A 23,843-nucleotide genomic window follows, 5' to 3' on the forward strand; every position below is an offset into this window, starting at 1 on the left:
AAGTGGGTCCCCATCTCGCTCTCACTGTCCCTTGTCCATCTATTAAAATTAAATAAAATATGCCTTAAAAAATTGAAGACAAATATGAACATAAAATTTGAAGTTTAAATCGAATTACCCTGGACCTGGAGCTCATCCATAGCAACATCCTCCCCCTAAGCAATCAGCAGGAGGCTCGCGCTGAGATCCAGACTCATGCTGTTGGTGCTCACATGGCTGCTGGGACTGCAGAGACTGATCAGAAGAAGATCCCACCTGAGAATGCTGGAACTCCACATCTCTAAATCGTTTTTCTCAAGGCATATTGTTACCTTGTATGCATAAAAAATAATTAATATTAGTTAAATGATAAATTTATACTAAATGAATTGCTAATAAAAGATAACACAATAATTCATTCAACGTATACATCATAAATTTTACTTACCATTAAGATACTACATTCTCATTCAACATCCATTCTAACCAAACTCATTGGCGCATTTACTTCATCAGTTGGCGCAACATTATAAAACATATACTAAGTATAAGTACCATCGTCCTCCTCTTCCAACCCATTTTCTATATCATACAAGTTCCTAAGTTTCGTCTTAATAATAATAGACCAATTTTTATCTTTTAAATCTTGCACAAAAAATACTTGTCGAGCTTGAGATGAAAAAACAAATGGATCATTTTTCAATAACACACCAGTATATATCAATTTTGAAAAATTTACAAGTGTGAATCTATTTATGTCTTGCCTCAAACCTCTATGTGAGTTTATATCCACCCAATCACATCGAAATAATGCTACCTTAAACTTTCATAATAATCCAGTTCATAAATATCTGTTAGAGCACTATAATAATTTTTTCCGTCCACCTCAACCATAACTCTACTATTTTAGATTTTTCTAAATTTCTCACACTCTTTAGTATGAAATTTAAAATCATTTATAATGAATCCATCATATCTGTTGACAATATTATTTAGACCTCGAGCAATGACTATTAACTCCTCAAAATAATTTCTCTCCATCATCATTGGTATCTAAAAAGAATTATAGAAATAATGATTAATTTTTCTCTATAAAAAATAAAAAAAAAGCTTAATGTATTAGACATCTAATCTGTTTGAAAAGCCATTCTGGAAATAACTCAACCAACCATCGTTGCTCAATTCTTGGTGTAGGACGAATGTTATGGTTGAGACTTTGTTAAGCTATTAAGAATTCTCTGCACGATCAGAAAATCTTTAATTAAGTACCAATATTACATTCTCCTGATATCACAGTAAATTTAGATTTCAATTAACCATACTAACCTGCGAGACTCGGATATTATATCATTATGAAGTAAGACATAGCGATTGTGCCTATGCCAACGATTTTTGGTCAAGAACAACACTTTCAACATTTCCCAAAACTCTTCTACCAGATGAGAACCTGTAAACATCTGCATTCTCTATGATATCACAATTTTTTTGAGGTCGATTGAAAACTATTTCAACATCTTCAAGATATCTCGAACAAAATGTCAAACACTCCTCAGCAATATATCCTTCAGCAATCGAGCTCTCGGAATAGGCTCGATTACGTACATAATCTTTTAAGCGCACAAGAAACCTTCAACAATAAATTTTTAAAATAAATATCAAAATCAAACTGATTATTAAATATGGACATTAGAGTTTAGAAAAATTACCTCTCAATAGGATACATCTATCGGTAGTGAACCGATCCACCAAGTTTAGCTTCCGCCGCTAAGTGGATGAGTAGATGAACCATAATAGTGAAAAACTCAGGAGAAAAGATCTTTTCTATATGGCAAGGTGTAAGTGCAATATTAGACTCCAATTGATCAAGCTCTTTAGGATCAAGAACTTTTCAACATAATGCCTTAAAGAATGATGACAACTAAAAAATAATTGCGGAAACTTGTTTCAGCATTGACGATCTTAAAGCCAATGGAAAGATATCTTGCATCAAAATATGACAATCGCAACTTTTAAGATTTGAAAGTTTTTGCTTTTTGAAATTTACGCATCGTGAAATATTCAATGAGTACCCATCAAGAACCTTCATATTTTTCAGAACCGTTAGAAAAAGATCTTTCTCTTGAGTAGACATTGTATAACATGTAGGAGGTGTATGAAATTTATCACTGGCAAGCTCTTTTGAATGAAGCTCTTATCTTATGCCCATATCTTTCAAATCAAGATGCGCTTTCAAGTTATCTTTCGTCTTTCCATCAAGATTTAACAATGTTCCAATCAGGTTATCATAAATGTTCTTCTTTATATGCATCACATCAAGATTATGTCGAGAAAGATTATACTTTCAATAAGATAAATCAAAGAAAATGCTCCTTTTTTTTCATAGTTGTTTCTGTGTAGATGCTGCCATTGAGTCATCATCATTTTCCTGACCATATACGTTGTCTTCATTCTCAAAAAAGTTGTTAGCATCCTCAGCAACCTCTACTATTAATCTTTCTTCATTCTCAAAAAAGTTATCAGCATCCTCAGCAACCTCTGCTTCCCCTCTTCTTAACATTGAGAGACCTTACCCGGTATATAATTGGTGCCATGCATTTGTTTAAAGACTTCAGTTCCAGTTGGTGGAATAGGGGCAGATCGCAACTCTATGGTACTATCAAACAAGTCTTTCTGAAATCGAAATGGATGGTTTGCTTCTAACCATCGACGATGGCCCATATAACAGAACTTTCCTCCATATTTTAACCAATATGAGTGGGTTAAATCTCCACAAGAAAGACATGCAATACGCCCCTTAGTGCTCCAACCAGATAAATTAACATATGCAGAAAAATTATTGATGGTCCAAATATGCATCAAACAATTTAAAATTTTGGCCAGCGAAAGCATCAAATGCATCAATACCTTCCCATAATTGTCTCAATTCCTCTATTAGAGGTTGTAGAAAAACATCAATATTATTACTTGGGCCCTTGTCACCTGGAATAACCATTGACAGAATTACTGAATACTGTTTTATACACATCCATGGTGGCAAATTATATGGAATCAAAATAACTGGCCAAGTGCTGTATGTTGAGCTCATCGTTCGGAATGGATTAAACCCATCAATAGCTAAACCTAGCTTAATACTGCGAACATCAGAAGCAAATTCGGGATGCCTGTCATTAAATGCTTTCCATGCGGGACTATCCGTTGGGTGTCGTAACATTTCATCCTTTGTACGGCCTTCGTCATGCCATCTCATCGAGGAAGCGGTCTTCGGTGATGCAAAAAAAAATTTCAATCTTGGTATAAGAGAAAAATACCTCAAAATTTTAGTCGGTTTTTTCTTAGTTGGTACAGCATCCACTTCAGTCAATGAATCATTCTCGTCTTCTTTATGTTTTTTCCATCATGAAGTTCCACATATTCAGCACGACTCTTGGTTGATATTTTTACCGCGATATAAAATGCAGTCATTCGTACAACTGTTTATCTTCTCGTATCCAACATCCAACTCTTTTATTAGTTTTTTGGCTTCATATGAAGATGATGGCAAAGTAATACCTTCCGAAAATGCATCCTTTAATAATTGAAGAAGAATAGTAAAAGACTTGCTGGACCACCCATTCAAATATTTCAAATGTAATAAATGCAGAAGAAAAAAATCTTCATAAAATTCTTACAACCCGGATACAGTTCTTAATCACAATCTTTCACCAAGTTATCATAACGAGCTATGTCATCAGATTGTATAGATTCCTCAACATGCATGGACTGATTAATAACAGTACACTGATCACCTATTATGTCTTCTTGTTGTCCTCCACTAAAATCTGTTAAATTTCTAATACTATGTCTAAGAGCATCTTTAAGTAAGTCCCTTATATCATCTTCTCCTACAGAATTTCGTTCCATGTTGCTAGATCCAAAATTAAAGGTGTGTTCTAGATAGGAAGGTTGGTTACATGGAGACGGCAATATGGACTCTCCATAAAGTACCCATTCAGTATAATCCTTTAGAAAACCATTCATCACCAAATGTTCTTCAACCATTTTGGGTTCAAGAGCAGATCTGTTTACACATTTTTGATATAAACATAAAATCTTCTCGTTCATATTAGATTTCTCAAAAAGCAAACTTAATGAAATTTTGAACTCCATCCAAATATTCGGTACTACATCTCAACTTATTTATCTAACTTTTGTCCATTCTATTAGAATACCGATTGAACTGCAATTTATATAAAAAAAGATAAATAAAATTATGGTATAAAAAAAAAATCAGACTGGTGTGATGTTACCACACTGATAACTAAGTTTGACTGAGTCAAATCAACAAAGATCTTTATCATCTGCAATCTAAAACAACAAGCTAGTTAAGGTCACAGTAGGACTTGTGCTTGTTGTTGTATTATAATGAGCAGACCTCAACGTGAAGGCAGGGCAAGCTTTTGCCACCATAAAGGTCACAGTAGTGGTAACCCATCACAGCCGCAATCTATGGTTGACTCGTTCTCACTAGATCTGAGGTCAACGAGATTGCCCCTTGCACCCTCCTCGCTTTGGTAAAAAAAAAGAAAAAAAAAAAAAAAAAAAGACTACTCACAAGACAACTTAAAAAGACCGGTACTCTTTCTTCTTCTTTTTTTTTTCTGAAACAAAAAAAAAGAGAGAAAAAAGAGACAAGCTCACCCCTGCGTAGCAGCCTCCACTAGGCTCCCATCCCACCAGAAGAATGTTCAATGCGGGCAGAAATGACCGTATGTTAGACACGCCGGCCGATTTTACTCATACCCTCTCCATCTATGGGCTCGGCTCATTATCCTTTTGGGCTCCAGCACAGTTGTCCTCCGTGTGAGTACATCATACCTAGCACCAAGGCTACCAGAGGATCAATAAGCCCTTCCAGACTACGTATCCGAGTAGGGAGCATTCGGTCTCCACAATTTAATTGACGTCCGCGCGTTTCGAAATCGGAACCACTTGATTGAAAGTAAGGCTTAGTTTCACTGAGCTACCACCTCAATAGCTACCGATGCTCATTTCTCGATGACAGTTTCTTGTAAGATTTTCAGCTTAAAGTTTTTCAACTGTTTATAAGGATGGCATTGACATATAAGGCAGCTTTAAGGCACCGCTACTCATTTCTCCCAAGGCAGTTTATGTGTTCCATCTTCTGCCTACAAGATTTTTTTATAGATTTTTTTTTTTTGAGAAATAGGGAGGGATCAGTCTCACCAGTTTCATTAAATAAATGAAGGTTTCTTTTAAAATATTCCTACTAAAGTTTTTCAACTGTCTAGCAGGATAGCATTGCCATTGAAGGCAACTTAAAAGGACCACTACTGATTTCTCCACCATGCTTTATTCAATTATTTTCTGCGTACAAGCTTCTTTTGGTAGATTTTTTTTTTACCCCTGACAATATGGAGGGGACTAGTCTCATCAGTTTCATTAAAATGGAGTCTTTGTTTTTAAAGATTTCCAGTTCAAAGTTTTTCAAGGAACACTTGGATTTCACAGGCTTTCCAAATGCCAAAAAATAACAGGTTATCATGCCAAACGTGCCTTACTGTTGGACCCTACGGTAGCACCATAAACATTTAAATTAACGATTTTTTAGAAAAATAATCATCTGATTGAGTTGAACATTAACTGCAAGTCTAATTAAAACCAAAGTATTAATTAAAACAAAATCGTTAAACAGTAAGACTTGTGCTTGTGGTAGTTCTCACAAAGTTCCAGCATGACATCAATTAGGTGTTTTCCCAAGAGCATTCTTATGCTTTTTTCTAGATTAGGCAACATAAAAGAGGACTTCCATTTAATCTGTCTTAATCTAACTCTATCTGCGGCGTTAGCATTCAATGAAACAACACTGACCATAGAGTATCAAACAATAAATGAGGAACCTAACAAGAAGAGGCCAGGCCAACGAATCAAGCAGATTTGAACAAATCATTCCATATTGATTTATCATTATAACTCCTATTCTTGTAGATATCAAAACACCAAAAGCAATTGATGATGCATAGTGCAATACTGCGGGCGGAGGCGGCCCTCAATCGATTGGGACTTGAGGCCGGTCGATCGATGCCGAAGAGGAGGGAGGAGGAGAAGATCCTCGGGCAGAGGCGAAGCTCGATCACGGCTTGAGGGCAAGAGAACAAATTAAAGAAGGAAAAACAACCCACGAACACACGAAGAAGAGGAGGAGAACAAGCAAGAAGGAGGGAGAGAAGGGAGGAGAAGAAAAATACCTCGAGCGGAGGGGGTTGAGGTCGGTCGGTCGATGCCGGAGAGGAGGAAGACGGGGGCTAAGGCAACGCCGGAGAGGAGGAAGACGAGGGCTAGGGCGGCATCAGAGAGGAGAATGAGGAGGCTCGAGGAGTAGCTAGGGCAAGAATGAGGGCTTGGGGTCGGGCGCTAGGTTTGGAAAGGGCTTCGCCTTCGCCGACGCTTATAAGCGTCGTTTTAGGGTTCACATTCAACGACCCTTATAAGTGTCATCTTAGGCAACAACAACGACGCTTTAAAGGGTCGTCCATGCACTCCACACGCTTTGCAACATGATGTTAGCTCGAGGCCTACGACGACGCTTTTAAGCGTCGTCCTATTTTTCAAATTGCCAATGCTCATTAAAAGCGTTGGTAAAATTTGGCGCGGGAACGAAACTTACCGACGCATCTTCCTAGCGTCGGTATTTAAGCGTCGGCTTTTTCCTCTTTTCCTGTAGTGAGTAGACCTAAAGTAGAAGACCTTTAGAACTGAAGCCTCTTATCTCGGCTCAACAACCAGTTAGCTTGACAACTAATCTAAGCCCAACAGAACTTTCTTGCGGTAGAAGCAGCTCGACACTTTCCCTCAAATGCACATGAGGTTCTATCAATTCCATCATATATCAGACGGCTGATATTTCCATAAGATTCCTCTTTCTTATTCTTAAGCAAGCCCACAAGAGGGCTTAGTTGATCATGATTTATGTTTCATCTTTCTTTTCCTTTTTGGTTGTTTCGAGAAAGATATTGTCCGATTCTTTTTCTTTTGATTCTTTTCCGATCGAGATGTATGTATCCATGGATCTATATGTCTATATAGATCCTGTTCATGGATTAACGAAAGTGTGCAAAAGCTCTATTTGCCTCTGCCATTCTATGAGTCTCTTCCTTTTTGCATATGGCATCGCCACTCCCTTTGGCAGCATCTACTAATTTGAAACTTAATTTGAAAGCCATATTTCGATCCTTATCGCAGCGCAGTAGTTAGTAGGTGATCCAACACTAGAGAGAAAAGATGCAGCAGATTCATATAAATCCATACCTAGTACAGAACGAGACCCATTAGTGAGGTCCATATTGGTAATAGAAAGATCTGCCACAAAAGCATTCCGATGGACATTTGTTATGGCACGATTCCTAGTTTGTTAAGATATGTGAGAGATTTGGAATCCCAACCATTAATAAGCCTGAAGACCTCCCGCGAAAGATAATCACTCTACTACACAGTATTCAATTGCTGAATTATTCTATCGGTCAACCAACTCCTCCTTCTTTCTCACCTCTCACCAAAAAACCGTCTATAATCAGAGAGTTCGATTGGTGCCAAACAAATAAACTCTCTGACCTTCTCTTGTTGTCTTGCAGATCCATAGAAGCAGCCAGTATCATCGCTGTGGAATTGGCAGCAACACCATCGAATCTCAATTATCTATTAATAAAATAATAAGTTAGGAAAAAACTATTTATAGGTCAAATTAAATATGATAGTTGGCACATGTAATGCACTTGCCAACCAACTTGTTAAAAGAAATAATAGAATGAAGAATAAAGTTAGAGCACAAGTGGCCTAAAGAATAAAGTTCGGCCACAAGTCGCCGAATAACGCTTTGTTACTCGAACCAAACTTGCCACTAGAATGATATCATAAAATTAGTAAATAATTTAGTCCCGGAAAGTAAGAGGGCTGGGTTCATAAAGGGTAGAAACAAAATAAGAAGAGCGGCTCCACAGCTAGCTTCCCACTTGGCACATATGTCTCTTTGGAGCTCATGAGCTTTCTTTTTCTTTCTTGTTTACGAAGAAATATGATGAAAGTGCCATCATAAAGTTAGATTCTTGGATTTTGGCCAAGTTCTTAATAAAGGGGTGTCAATGACGGGTGCCAAGTCCTTTTGTAGGCATTGTAATACATGTTACAGCATTATACCTAAGCATTTGATTCATGAATTTGCAGAGTGCTATTCATTTTGTGCCGAAGTTGATGATTTTTGCATCCTAATTAACATGTTAGATGTTCATCTAAGCACTTTACATTGTATAATAATGCTATATCATCTTGCAACATAATGAAATTTTCCTGCAGAGTTTTGAGTTTTGAGTTTTGAGCTCTTTTTTCTTTTATTAACTAAATGTAAATTGATACAGAAAATCTCCATTTATATAAGTGATGTCTACCTCTCGAAACTCTAGTCGAATTCTTCTCTTAGTTGAAAGCAATTTTTTCTAAATTATGCATGCATTTATGTGTATACGCATATATGTGTGCATGTATATATAGGTATGTAGGTATTCATGTATGTATGGATGTAAGCATGCATGTATGAAACTTGTCCTAGAATTACATTTTAACTGCTACGTGAATTTTATCTCTAGGTTCTTTGCCTATGTATGCACGCATATATATACATATGTGAAACTTGTCTTAGAATTAGATTTTAACTGCTACATCAATTTTATCTCTAGCTTCATTGCCTAATTCCTTCCAAATTGAAATATATATATATATATATATATATATATATATATATATATATATATATATATATATATATTCAAAATACTAGTGAAGAGAAAAATTTTACTTAAACTAGTCCATTTCAAGTCTTACATGGTCCATTTTGGTCCCTGAACATCATCGCCTCTTACATTAGTGTCATAACGATCCTTTTAACCCTTCATGCTTGGTACTTGGAAAGGACTTTATTTTGATGCTTGAAATGTTGAAAACGAACATTGTATAAGAAAGTTATATACTCAAGAAATTACGCTTCATTATTAGATTCTAAATGCATTAGATCTTTCTTCCACACTACATCTAAATCTATTCAAAATGGTGAAACTAGTCCATAATAGCATGATAATCCTCCTGGATCATCAAATAACGTCGATCATAGCGGCATCCCCATTATATTTCTTGAATTAAAAGGAAAAATATATACCCTCAGTCTAACGTATTGCGACCCGAGGGATCCGTAGGGTTTGTTGGTCCTTCAAGTAAGTGAGTTGTATTAGCAATATCCTTTTTTTTTTTTTTTGGTAGAAGTATTAGCATTATCTTTGTTTGTCTTTGTATTAATATGCTCAAAACTTTATTGCAAACGTTAGACAAGCGTGTTGTTAGGTCGCAACAATTATTGTTAGCTTTCACATTGCTAATTCAACAATTATAGTTGAACGAAAGAATGCAATTTGGACTATCTTATGTTTGTTTTTTTTATTTTTTCCGGGTATTTGGGCCTAGTGTTAGAACAATTTCACATAGGTTAACTCTGGAATCAAAACAACCTGATAGACTAGTTTCCTCTATGCAACCATTTGAACATTTGAAGGGCAGTCTTGTAAAAACACAAGTACTTCTTCATAAATAAAACAAGCTTGGTTAAATTCTATCTCATTCCTTCTTTAAGATGAATATTACTACATCAATTAAAAAAGAAATATTTTAATTAAAGTGTATGAAAAAATAGAATAAAATAAAGGAATCACAATCCTCCATTCCACATTCACCACGATTCAAGGACTCTTTTTTTCATGCTTGGTTGGATTTTTTGAAGAAGATAGATGGAAAAGTAGATTTTTTATGGAAAAGAAAAATACATATAGAACATACGGGAGTTCAATTTCCATAAGCTGAAAATTGAGATTTTTTTTTTTCAAAAATATTCTTAAGCTTTTAGATAGAGTTGAATAAGATCTTCCTCTATTAGGAGCATAACAAGCCTTTTATATAATTATTTTAGAAAAATAAATGCTCAACCAAATATAAGCCACTCTGCAATGTACGATTTTTCTATAATCAACTAAATATGTAAAAACTATTTTTTCATATATCATATATTTAAGCAACAAATTTTTAAAAGATTACTTTAGTAAGAAAAAAAAAATCGTCTGGATCAAACAAGTCCTGGATATGACATAAGCTAGTTGGCATGAACCTAATGGCCAAAGATACAAACCAAGCCAGACCAGACTACCCTACCCCAGCTATATTTGGTGCATGGCCCACCATGAGTAATGACTAATGATCACAGTAGGACTCATGGAATAATTGATGGAAAGCAGCCCAACATACATCCATCCAAGTGACATGCCTCTGTTTCCATGTTCCGGCGGAGCATCATAAACAGACACAAAGAAACTCCCTTGCCCTTGCAGAGATGGATCAAAAGAAAGAGGACAAGGAGAAAATTAGACTGTTCTTCTTTTCATTCATCACAACAACAGCAGCAGCAGCATCAGCAGCAGCATCAGCAGCAGTGCTCACAAGCCATGGAAAGCTAAAATTAAATTATAAGTGAGAAATTACCTAAGCCTAAGTAGCTAGATTAGCCGGTGTAGATGTGGAGGTGGAGGGCGAGGATGAGGATGGTGAAGACGGCGAAGAAGATGAGAGTGTGGATGGCGACGGCCTTCCCGTTGGTCCGGAAGCCCCCGAAATCCACCGCCCGGTGTGTCCCAGGGAGCTCGAACAGCAACCCCGGCGACAGCAGCACGAACAGCACCACCCCCACCACCACCGGCGCCCAGTCCGCCATCTTTCTCTCCCCCTGAGACCCCAAGAACACGGGAGAGGAGAGGTGTGGTATTGGAGAAAGAAAGGGAGGAGATTGCAGGGAGACCAGAAGGAAAGGAGAGCAAAGGGAAGGGGTTGATAAAGAAAGAGAAGGAATGGAGCGGAAACCAGGGCCGGTTACGTTTGGAATCCGGGTTCTCTTTATTAATTTTCTCGTGTGACCACCCAACGTTTAAGAAAGGTTCACGTTTCCCAAAGTACTGTAGATTCACGTGCTTTTCACTGGCTGCTGCACCAAAACATGACGCGGGTCTAGTTTGACCAGAGATTCCGAAATTTTTTATATTTACATATTAATTTATATTTTTATATCATACAAATATTTACATATTTTAATTTACACTACTCAGTTCTTTTGCTAGTTTTGATTGATCAAATGTCATGCGAGCATTACTTAGTTAAAACAAACCATGGAAAGAAGTCCCCAAACATAGTTGACACTCGGTAATGCAAGGCTCATTTTAGGGTCTTTATTATTATAGTATTACTACTATAAAAAAATTTATTTTTTTCGGTGTTTTTTAAAGTCAATATTGATGCTTACAAGCGTCGGTAATTTTAGCGCCGATACTTTTGAAAGCGTCGGTAGGAGGAAAGTGGAATTTTTTTTTGCCGATGCTTTTTGAAAGCGTCGGCAAAAATGGAAGCTTTACCGACGCATAAAAGCGTCGGACTATCTTGGCTTCCGCCGACGTTTATAAGCATCGGTCTCTGCAGCAACCTCATATATACAATACTCTCTCAAGAATTAGAAGTCTATTACCAATGAAAAAGCACATGCTCAGAAAATTCAAGTCGGGAAATATGTTTGTTTTACAAACTCCATCAATGAGATGCTACAACAAAAGAACATATAATCTCATCTGGACGTTAATAATGTTTTTTTACAAATTACAATAAATTACATATAATCTCATCAATGATGTTTCTTTTACAAATTACAATAAACTGTAAATAAATTCCCTGCCTGGATTCCGAAGATGAGTCGACGTTTCGGAACGTCGGTTTTCTTTATAACGACCATGAAGGTTTTGAACATCTAACTGAAAAAGTTCCCATCCGCTGCTATGGACAGAATGCATCTGACATTGGTCATTTTAGCAATCGGAGAAAACGTTTCATCTCGAAGATGATGTTAACCGATCTCCATCGGTCGCTTCAAAGATGTCCTTTGCCATTCCCGAGTCCGAAGCCGTCGAAATGGTCATAGAACACATGACCGGACCGCTAAAGACTGCCGTCGCTTATGGTACAGAACGAGACCCATTAGTGAGGTCCATATCGGTAATAGAAAGACCTGCCACAAAAGCATTCCGATGGAGCAGAAGTAGACCCTTCCCCCGCCATAATAGCACCACCTAGCTTCGCTGGTTCCGCAGCATCACAAGGAGCGATTGTGAGGAATCGCCATTCTAAAAATACTTCAATCATTTTCATTTCAATTCTGTGACTGCTCTGCTCCCGAAAAGAAAAAGGAGACTTATAGAGACAAAGAATAAAAAAACAAAATGCTTGTTCCTAAAGAATAAACCGGGTGCATTTCCCCAAGGGTGTCCTAAAGTTCCTCCGCCAAACTGTAGTACGGAATCATCCCAAAATCTTTCGGTCAGGGCAGGCATATGCCAAACATGAATACCCCCTGAAGCCACGGGCAAAACACCTGGCATAGAGACCCAATCTTGAGTAAAAAAGATACCGCGACCTTGAGTACTATTCGAAATTCGGAAGAATTACGTAGAGGGGCCATTGAGCAGCTCGAAAGAGCCAGGACTCGCTTACGGAAAGTGGAAATAGAAGCAGATGAGTATCGAATGAATGAAAGCGGAAAGCTCATAGTGATAAAAGACACTCTTTCTGTTTTGATCCGGCCAGAGAGATCACTTTCACCTAACCCCATCCCCAACCCCATCTGGGGTTTTATTTACAAATTACAAATTATATCACCTAACCTCATCCCCAACCATAAACATAATATAGAGGGATGCAATTTGAGGACGTTTCTTTTCTCCCCTATTTCTAACGACAAAAGAAGCGAAAACTAATAATTTCTAACTTCGATTTCCAACCCCACGGTTGAGCATCCCCTTGTACCTCACGATGGAGTCAAGTCGCTAAAGCTCGAGCCGCTGCCGGAACTGATTGATGAAGTTGTCGGTGCGGGCATCTACCTCCCCTCCCACCTCGCCCTCCTCCTCCGCTTTCGCCTCTCACTGCCTGGTCCTTTGCCTTTGCCTTCCACCGCCCGCATCCTCCTCCTCCTCTGCCTTTGCGGCCAGCTTCACCGACGCCTCCTCTACCATCGGGCGCACGTCCGACTAGATCTGGATGAGCTGCACTAAAACATTGTCTAGTTTGACCAAAGATTCTAAATTTTTTTTATATTTACATATCAATTTATATTTTTATATCATATAAAAATGTTAAAATATATGTAGAAGAAGACGAAAATAAGAGAAAAAGAGAGAGAGAAGAGAATTTATTTCTCTGTTACAGAATATTCGGTACATTTCGGGAGTTATATATACTTGTGTACAGATTCCATACAAAAAAAAAATATAGACTGATATGGGATCACACTAAACTGGAGATAAAGAAAATAGGACGAGCGATGGTGAGGAAAGACAACCGAAGATCTGAAGCTGGAAAAAAAAGTGGTAGGGTGGAGTTGTAGATTCATAGAAAATAAAGAATATTCGGGTAGTAATCTACTAGAAATAAAGGATATGCAGATCTACCAATAAGATCAATATTAATTCATTAGAAAATAGAGAATCTGCGGATCCACCAAAAAATAGAGAATTTTCGAGTGTTAATTCACCTGGAAACAGAGATCGATAATTCGGCAATGGGGGTCTTCAAAGCTTCTAGACATGACGACGATGGCCACAGCAAAGGCGGAAGACATGATGGCAGCAGGTTACGTAATCGGTGGCTCTAATAATATGTTAAAATATTTACAGAAAAAGAAAAAAAATAAGAGAAAAAAACAGAGAAGAGATTTTATTTCTCTGATCCAGAATATTCGGTACACCTCAGGGGTTATATATACTTGTATACAAACTCTATACAAAGAAAATTATATAGGTTGTTATAGGATCACACTAACAATAAAAAATATTACTAACTAATATAAGTTGTTATATAATCCCTAAAATCACTCTAACGAGATCATCCTAATGAAGAAAAATAATATAGATTGGCACAGAATCACGCTAATAAGAAAAAATATTATAGACGATGCTAGTTGTTACGTGATCCCTAAAATTATGCTAACAAAAAATTTGTAAAAATTCTTAAGTTATACTACTCGATCCTTTTGCTAGTTTTGATCGATCAAATGTCATGCAAGCATTACTTAGTTAACACAAACCATGGAAAGAACTCCCCAACATAGTTCACACTCCGTAATGCAAGGCGCATTTCAGGGTCTTCATTATTATAGTATCACCTACTCAAAGCCATCAAAAACTTTGTGATCTTTTATTTAACTTGTTATTAATGCACCACTTGGTTAACAGTAGCATATACTTTTTTGAAGAAAAAAAAAATTAAAGGTGAATTCCTTGGAATGATTGTTCTATTCTAGCTTTCCCAGATTACTGTCCAAGCAATGAGCATTTTGGCATCCTAGGTACCTTTTCCTTCTGATCTCAATAGCATCATCATCTTTTCTATATATCATCTTGAATTCAAACACTTCAAAGGTCTCCATTAGTTCTCTAAGCTCTTGTTTTTCGGGGGTGATCAACTTCAGAAAAGTTGGCCACTACGTTTTAGGTACTCGGATATATAGTGCTATCCATGAAGGATTGGGCTCCCTCCATCATCGATTCAGCTCTGTTTGCATTCCTGAGCCCCGGAGTGATCTTTCAGTTGCCGGGGAAGCACCGGCCAGTCGACTTCATGAACATGAAAACCAGCTGGGTCTCCATAAGGCCGGCCCAATCCTTAGGTAACTGAGACGGTCGCCTAAGGCCCCGACCTAAAGGAGGCTCACCGTAAGAAAAACCTCAAAGACAAAATGGAAAGAAAAAAAAGCCTCATGTGAGTTCGCCTTAGGCCGGCCCACTGCAGAGAAGGCCTCAAAGATAAAACGGCCTTAGGCTCCCAAATACATTAGGCCACTCCTGGGTCTCCATTCTGGCCCATGCTCCTCATGTCGTTCCTTGTCATTCTGCAAGCTCATCTCTATATTTAAGGCTAGTGTCAGATCGTAGTTCCATCTTCATTGGCCCTCAAAGTGGCAGTCTTGTTTTTCCTGTTCTTTTTATTTTTCCACTTTTATGAGCTTATGTGATCCTTTTTTTTTGGGTGTGGATGTTGTTTTTAAACTTTTGTTTTTCTATATATTGTCAAATACTCTATAAAGATTAATGTTGAAGATTGTTTATGAACAAAACCGCTGCTATTCCTTGTTTTTATTTTTATCCTTGCCGAAAGAAATGAACCTTTGCTTCAAAAAGTTTTAAAAAACTTTACAAACAATTTTAAAAATTTAATGAGTTTTATTGCACATGTAGTTCAATCTAGTTCATTTTCCTTTTTAGATTTTTTCAAAATAAAAACAAAAAATGAAGGCAATACCAAGCTGGTAGATTGGATTGAGTCGGATCAGTAGAAAATAGTTTGGACTTGTTGGATCATCCAAACCTAAACTGTTGCATTTGCACCCATATTAGGTTTAGTTTAAATTTGAGTAAAGTACAAGATAAAAGAAAGTATACTATTTATCCCATGTCTGCAAGAAAGTATACTATTTATCCCATGTCTGCAAGGAAAATTAGGAATAAAATGGATCACAAGAGAATTCAAAGAAATTAGTAATAAGATGGACTACAAGTAGAGAGACTGAAAAACACCTACTTAACTAATACCTAGTCCTTTGTTTGGTTGTTATTTTATGTTTAATCGAACCCACTTATTTCCATCATACTTGTTATTTCTAGTTTTTGCACACTTAAGAATAAGTCAATGAGGAAACATAAAATGGCTATCAAATCAAGGACTGAAAATAAAATTTTTAGTCAACAAGGAACAAACCTCAATTACTTCCTTAAAAAAGAGGAATATTGGTGGGAAATGCTATAACTAATGATACAACTAATCTTAACTGAGCCTTTCGTCTACAAATAATTAAGTAGCCCTGATACTCAACCTATAAACCTGAAATAAGTTGTAGAGGGGTCAGGAGACATAACATTTTAAATTGAGTTAGATTAAGCTGGAAATTTTGGGAGCTATTTTATGCCTAATGAGTGCACCAGTAGGCTTATGTTAGATCAAGTCCGAAAGCATATGACGTCCAAAGCCAACTCAATTTCTTCAATTCAGACCCAAACTCGACCTATATATTTAGAATTTGGTCATGTCAGACCTAATCAGCTCAAAACCAAGTCATAGGTTGATCCTGACACTTTATCACCCTATATTGTATGGCAAATTCTCAAGGGCGTGTGGCTACACCTTTGAGAATCTATAGATCATATTTCAAACTAAAACTCAAACCGTATATCTAGAAAACCCTGTCAAATTGGACCTAATGAAGTCAGGATGAAGTAAGGCCATGGACTGATCTAACAATTTATTTGCATTTCAACATAAAAAATGCAAATGCTTAATGGTGTAGTCCACATTTTTGAGTATTCCAAGGCTATCCTTTTTACACTTTCTCCCCACTTTTCTTGACCATCTGTACTCTTCTATCTCTCATGTGGAGCGCATGGACTAGGCTCTAGAAAATGTTAATTGGAACCTCATTTTTAGCATGATGTTTGCTATTATTGATTGGAATTAGGTTATGCATTAAGCATTAATGAGCATATGCCTAGTGTGAGAAGTACAACTTACATGATTTTTTAAGTATAAATCATAACTGTGAAAAAAACTATAAATTTAGTACAGGTGGCATCAAAGATGGCCATTTTTCAAAAAGAATTGTTAGTAATAGAAATAGAACAAGGTCCGCCGTACCGGTACCGGTCGGCGTACCGGTGGCGTTCCAGACCAGTATGAAATCGGTTCCGTACCGGTCCGAATCGATCCCGTACCGGTTCCGTACCGGTTCTTCAACAATAAATTACCGGTACCGGATTTCAGCTGATCCAGTACCGGTCCTAGGCCGGACCGGTACGGCAGACCATGGTATACAAGTTTAAGTGAGATATTGGAGAAAATTGATAAACTTAATACTTGTTAGACATGCAAATATAAAGCTTAAAAAGGTAGAATTTGACACGGTAGGGAAGAAGGGGATTTTTGTACTGCATCTTCACACTTATATATGTAGGGTATAGGTCAGCAAATGACTTGAAATTCTTGGTATTAATTCTAACTAATTTGTAAGATGTCTTCTCTAGTAGCTCATACACCAGAAGTAGTACTTTTGAATATTATTTTATATAAGATTATAAATTATATGAATAACTAGATATAAATTGAAGCTAAATATGCAGTTACAATTTGAGAAAAAAAAATCACTTGAAAGTACTTCTAAACTCAACTATGGATGATTGGATGAAGATACAGCATCTATATAACGTAATGTCAACACCACCTATAACAAGAAACTACTCTCATGGAGCTAAAATGTAGAAAGGAAATTGATATATGATCTTTATATCTTTGACCTCAAATGACACCTTTAAATCCACGCTAAATACTATACACATCTTAAATTCATGGACTTATTGAATAAAGGTTCATGGATTAAGGTTAGACATCAAAAAGAAATCATCTGATGTTATGACATCTATCTCTTGTCGTGCCTATGTGAATTACTAATAGCAAGATCTCATCAAAACTTAAGAAAAAATGAGAGCTATATATATATATATATATATATATATATATATATATATATATATATATATATATATATATATATATATATATATATATATATATGCATACATATATATAGATTGGTGGTGGGGGATAGGACGTGCCACCCATGCCCATGCCCATGCCCATCCCTGGAGAAGCATCTCTCTCTCTCTCTCTCTCTCTCTCTCTCTCTCCACCCAACTTATAGAAATAAGTACTAAGGTGTTCGAGATAAATACTAATCTTAAAACGATAAAACCTAGTCCATGAGAATAAATACAACAATTGCGAAAATAAAGAAAAAAAATGGGTGTACTAACTCTGCAAAAATAAATACTGAGGTCTCTATAATAAACACTACCTCTTGAACTAGTTTGTGGAAATAAACACAAATCGCGTAAAAATAAACATAAAAAGATCTAGCCTGAGATGGAGAGAAAAAAAAGACAGGGAAAAGGCATGAGTGTTATCCCATCCCATTAATGCTCTACTTTATTTTATTTTTATTTTTATTTTTTTGATGTAATGGTGTGTATTGTTGTTAACGCTGATTTTCAGGCTTCAACATGCATGTCGATCGAAGCTCTCATCAAACCAGAAGGAAGAATAGGCTTGGTTAGGGTGGGATAAACTCTATGCATACCATAAATGAAGGCTCTTGCAGTGGCAAATTCCTCATCTCCTCCCTTCTCCACTGCCTGACACAAGGCAGCAGCTGTTCGAGTCTTCTAATCCTTTGGTGTTGTTGGGCTGCCTCTCAGACAACAGTTGATTTTCTAATGTTATTTGTAATTGGATTTTGATTGTACTTTTCTATGTATACGTGAGAACCTTAAGTTATTTCTGTATAAGTAATCAAGCTCTTTATACCAATTATACAACTTCATTTAGAGAGGCTAATTTGCCAATACATATAGGAGATATTGGCAAATATTTTTCAGTTTCTATAGTGAATTCAAACATGTTGCTACTGAGTAATGATTAAAGATATTGATTTAATACTATATTACATGAGAGTTTGTAGTACAAGTGGCGTGTTACATCTTTACATCCCTAATTACCTAGTGTGCCTTTTTTCAAAACTTTGCATACATCTATAACTAATCTGATATCATGTTATATCAATATTCTAATGTTTCATGTTACTTCTTGCAAAAGGAATTTTTTCTAAGTGGTTGCCTTAAAGCTATTTAATTGTCTACACTCCATCTTTAGTTCTCCAGAAAAAAGAATGATAAAAAACAAAATCTTGTTATTAATCTTCTCCTGCCAGGGCAGATGTGCCTCATTTATGCTTGGATGTCTTATAATTGTATTTCCTCTATTGATGACTACTTGATTGCGGTGGTGCTCAAGATCCTTCTCATGAAAAGTTGTATAAATTTTCAAACTGATGTTTTGATGAATTCTTTGTACTGTAAGACCGAGTACTTTGGTATATGCATGGAATTATAGAATTATAGATAAGAATAACGGACGCAAGCTACAGAGCGACCATGAATCAAACTGTCTCTTGTCATTACCACTTTGAAAATAATTTTAAGAAGTAAACTATCACCAGTTTCTTATCCACCACCATTTTCGCAGAAGAAAATGAAAAAGGGAAAAAATCCTTGATGCTTAAACAAATATAAAGTAACAGAAAAGGTAGACTTAATTGCTAAGATTGCGCACAAACCGCCTAAATGATATAAGGATAAGAGCAGCATCCAGAAGACATCCACCAGTGCTATATGTTTTTTAGAAAAAGATAACTGAGCGAATAGTTCATCAAATGATAAATTTCAAGCACATAAGCTCATACTGAAATTCTGCACACAAGAAAAATGGATGAATTATCACAGAGTTTTTCGATATTGGTTTATTGAGGAAACCAAGTGTAACAAAGTATTTCAGTAGTATTGAAGAGATATATGCACGTTTAAAGTCATTTCATATTCAACTCAGTGTCTTATTGTGTTCAAACCTTAATAAATTATTCTATACTTGTGAAGGCCTGCCTGGGCCCGGTCCATTTGACCAGCCCAAGCTTGGCCCAAGGGGGGCAAATAGCGTTCGCCACGCGTATTAGCTAGGGTCTTCCTCCTCTCCCCCTAGCAATTTGCGCCAGGATGAGGAGTCTTAGGGTCGCAGGGACCCTAGGAGCACCTCTATATATAAGAACGAGCCCCCAACCACCGTTGATTGATCTTGATCCTGATTGAGATTTACTAAGTGAATCGTCTAAATCTAACCCACATGAAACCACTGTACGCTCAGTTAAGTCTTCTCAAATTATTTCATTAAAGTTACAAAATAGGAAATAATCTTACTCTTAATATTTTTTAAATATGTTTAACAAGTTTATCTGGTGAAGTTAAAAGATCTAAGGTAGAAGAGGTAAGTAAGTCTTATACTCCTTAGTAATTTTCGAACTTGTAAGTAACCCTACCCTCCTTATTAGTTTTCAAATTTCTACTTTTTTGTGGTATTATGAAAATATAAAAATAGTATTAAATATTGATGATATCATATTTTCTTAAGATAAAAAATCAAGCATATAATCTTATAAAACTCATGATTTATTACGAAACAACACTCCATGATTATTTTACCATTTAGTACTATTTATGAATATATACTCCATATTTATGAATTTTTTATTATGAAAATAATAATTTTATGATTATTCTACTACTAAATGCTTATTTGTGGACTATAAACTCTATAAAGCCTTTTAGTGTTTTATTCATATATGATTCAAAAAAATATAATTTAAGAACATATGACTTAGGAAAAATTGTTTTAAGGACTATGACAAAAAAATTCTGAGATAGCCATATATGGCCCCGAAAAGTGGTATAGATCGACATCCAGTTTCATACGACCATGCCAGCAAGTAATAGTAGTTGGCATACAACTTTGCCAGCGAATAATAGTAGTTGGCATACGACCCTACCAGTGGATAATGGTAGTTGGTAACCCTACCAATAGATAATAGTAGTTGGCGTATGTCGATTACGACACTATCACAAGTATAATAGTAACCTCAGCATTTAGTCTGAAAGAAGTAATTTGATTAATGATATGGTTAAATGGTAAATGATTTATGATTTTATTTATGCCATATAACTGGAACCTTGTTTATGATATATTCATGATATTGTATGCATGATTAATTTTATGACTTTTTTTATCATATGATACTTACTATGAGATGTTCTATCTTGCAATAATTGTTGTTTTCACTTTATGAGGCATCTATTCATGCAAAAAAAAAAAAACTTATGCTTGATCCGATAAGATGGTGAAAGGTTTACTTACTAAGTCGTGTTGCTCATAAATCTTTATTTTTATATTTCTCTCTCTAGGCGAATAAGATCAGTAGGGATGAAGCATGATCCAAGCTTGAAGTTCGTGCTACCAAGCTTGATGATCTATATAGCAAAACTTTAGTTCTTTAGTTGATTATGAATTTGTAGCTTAGTAATTTTCTAAATTATGAGGATTATGGGTTGGACATTTATGTTTAGATTTAAAAGCTCTGAACCGATAATGGTTGTATTTAATAAATAATAAAATTAGATTTCTATTTATTCTATTTTGTTTGAGATGAATTTGGAAGCTAAAGAAAACGGTTGGCTTCGTATTATTGTGGGTTGTATCTCTTGGTAATACGTCCATATCAAGCTCCGAATATGAGCCGTGACAATATTGGTACTTAATCTCATTGGTTACCTCTCTGTTACAGCAACCAGATATTTGATATTTGAGCCTCGGATGGTGCATCTCTAAATATTTGAAACTACATAACTAAAATTTGCATGGATCTCCCTCTTTTTTCAAAAAAAAATTAACATCATATTCTAGTCCCAACAAATCTGTGCTCCTCTTAGATTTTCGCTAGCAGAAGTCATTCCATAGGTTGTTAAATTTGTACATTTGCAATCTAACAAATATATATTGATAACATAAAATTTTTTGGCAGACCATTACTATACTCAAGAACACGACAATTCTTAGTACGAAATGCGGAAAAAACCAACAAGCAGCCGCAAAAAGATTGCTGGAATAACTCATTTTAGTGTGTTGAATACATCATTGAAAGCTACAACTGATTGGAAGACATGGAAGCAAGCAAGAAGATATCAGAGATGAAAATATTTGAAATCACTTTGACCAAGTCTTTGGATTCAAGCTCAATATCCACTTAGTGTATCAAGAGTACGGACTCAAAATCCATTCAATGTCTAGTGTATGGATAAGCCAGTTGCTATCAGACAAATTCATCTAAACATGACATGAGAGCAGCAATAAATTACTTTTTTTGAAAGAACGAGAGCAGCAACAAATTTTATGCAGATGATCTTTCCATTATTCAGTTACACAACACTGCAGCATTAGGGAACAAAGAGAGACCAAAACTCTTAAAAACACTAGTAACAACATGACACTGAACTAAGAGGAACCATAGAGGAAACAACACCAAAATGAGATTTTGGAGAAAATACACTGAACTAAGAACACCCATTTGAGAAACAGCTCCAAGATGGGAATTTTTTTTAGAGAGGAGGGATAATTAGGAGCCTAGATACATGTGGATGCCGATGGCGAGGAGGAAGATGGCAACAAGAGCGAAGAAGATGATGGCATGGACTAGAATAGAGATTCCACTGGTCTGGAAGTTGCCAAACTCCACTATTCTGTTTTTCCCTGGGATCTGGAATAGGAGTCCTGGTGAGAGAAGAATGAAGAGCACCGCCGCTATGAACACTGGCCCCCAGTCCGACATCTCCTCTTTGTTCTCCGAGAGATCTCTAGCTCTGTCTCTCTTTCTCTGTTTCAATGGTGCTCTGCTTCTCTCCACACATATTTTACTTCCTTGAGGTGGTGATGCTATCTATATATATATATATACCCATGGGACTTCTTGGCTAAAGTTGGGAGAAATGGAAGGTGAGGAGTGAGGTGGAAAGTGGCTTAGGGCTCGTTTGGTTCATGAAAAACATTTTTCTTTCTAAGAATATGATTTCTGAAAAGTAGATTTATAGGAAAAGGATGTCTGAAAAAATATTTTTGGTATATTTGGTTGGCCATGAAAAAATGACAGATTTCCAGAATGCTTATGTTTGGTTGATCATCCACTTTCCTAGTAAAGTTATGTATAATTTCTATTATATTCTTAATAAAAATTAGATATTTAATGTCTCCTTAATGCTGAAGGGCGTTTTTAGAAAAAAATAAAAATAGAGTGATTTTCGGCTTATGGGAAAGTAACTTTCTCATGTTTCTCATGGAAAAGACTTTTTCATAAAATATGGGAATCATATTCCTATGAGAATACAACTTTTTCTTCTCTTTCCTTTGAAAATTCCAACCAAACAAGAGGCATCTCATTACTTTTTCGTTGACCACACTTTTCCTTCTTCTTTTCCCGCGAACCAAAACAAGCCCTTAAGGTAAGAGAATCAAGGCTGCTGACAAAGATCCAAAACCCCACCATTGCAGCTACCAGTCACACCAATTCCACCACTAAAAAACTTTATTTCCTCATCTTTACAACCTTCTTGTCTTCTTGTAATTGTAGGGAGACATGGATTTGAATGTTTGGTGAGAGGGCTCCTTCATGGCTTTGGGTCCACAAGGGTGAATCGAGTGGTCCATATGAGACTGGCTAATTAAAGGCCACTTGTGACACCCAATAGCTGTGATTGCCTCCACTCGAATGCACCACGTTTGTCACATCCAACAATGCATTGATCATGCTAGGAGTTAAAAGTACCAAAATAATTGAGTTCCAGTCCTCTCCAGTTTGTACCAGTTTGGAAGGCAGGAGTTTGGAAGGTTTCAACGGTTCAATTATTCACCGTCCTCCATGCAGCAAACAGCTCAATGTTCGGTGCTTTAATTAACAAGATAAGTAGTTACGTAAGGATTATATAATGCATTGTTCAATTACCTACCATTGATTGATATATTAAACAACATGATTTAGCATCTTGGAAACATCATCCAAATATATTTTCCTAGGTCTAGAACTTTTGCATTGCTTCATTTGTTTGGTGGCCTGTCAATTGCTTGTCGCCACATTAAGAAATTATATTCAAAGATATTTCTAAGTTGATGCTTCGCATTCTCATTTAAATAAGTAAGATGCCAGCTGGGCTCTCTTGATGGCTGCACTAAAGTCTTTGGACTCAATGGTTTTATCAACATGGTATTTTGAC

General features: G+C 36.3%; 2 protein-coding genes across 2 annotated transcripts; one reads left to right on the forward strand and one right to left on the reverse strand.

Annotated features, from left to right (window-relative positions):
- Positions 1-10,051: 10,051 nt before the first annotated feature.
- LOC103719813 lies at positions 10,052-22,508 on the reverse strand. Its single transcript, XM_008809224.4, has 3 exons — positions 22,212-22,508; positions 17,240-17,255; positions 10,052-10,783 (listed from the first exon to the last, which is right to left on the reverse strand). Exons 1-3 carry the CDS (start codon positions 22,406-22,408, stop codon positions 10,568-10,570), a joined length of 429 nt encoding a protein of 142 aa, XP_008807446.2. The 5' UTR covers positions 22,409-22,508; the 3' UTR covers positions 10,052-10,567.
- LOC108511737 lies at positions 14,617-15,013 on the forward strand. The gene is made up of 2 exons (XM_039133381.1): positions 14,617-14,739; positions 14,936-15,013. Exons 1-2 carry the CDS (start codon positions 14,617-14,619, stop codon positions 15,011-15,013), a joined length of 201 nt encoding a protein of 66 aa, XP_038989309.1.
- Positions 22,509-23,843: the final 1,335 nt, after the last annotated feature.

Source organism: Phoenix dactylifera, chromosome 14 (genome assembly GCF_009389715.1).
Source record: "Phoenix dactylifera cultivar Barhee BC4 chromosome 14, palm_55x_up_171113_PBpolish2nd_filt_p, whole genome shotgun sequence".
Classification (NCBI taxonomy): Eukaryota; Viridiplantae; Streptophyta; class Magnoliopsida; order Arecales; family Arecaceae; genus Phoenix; species Phoenix dactylifera.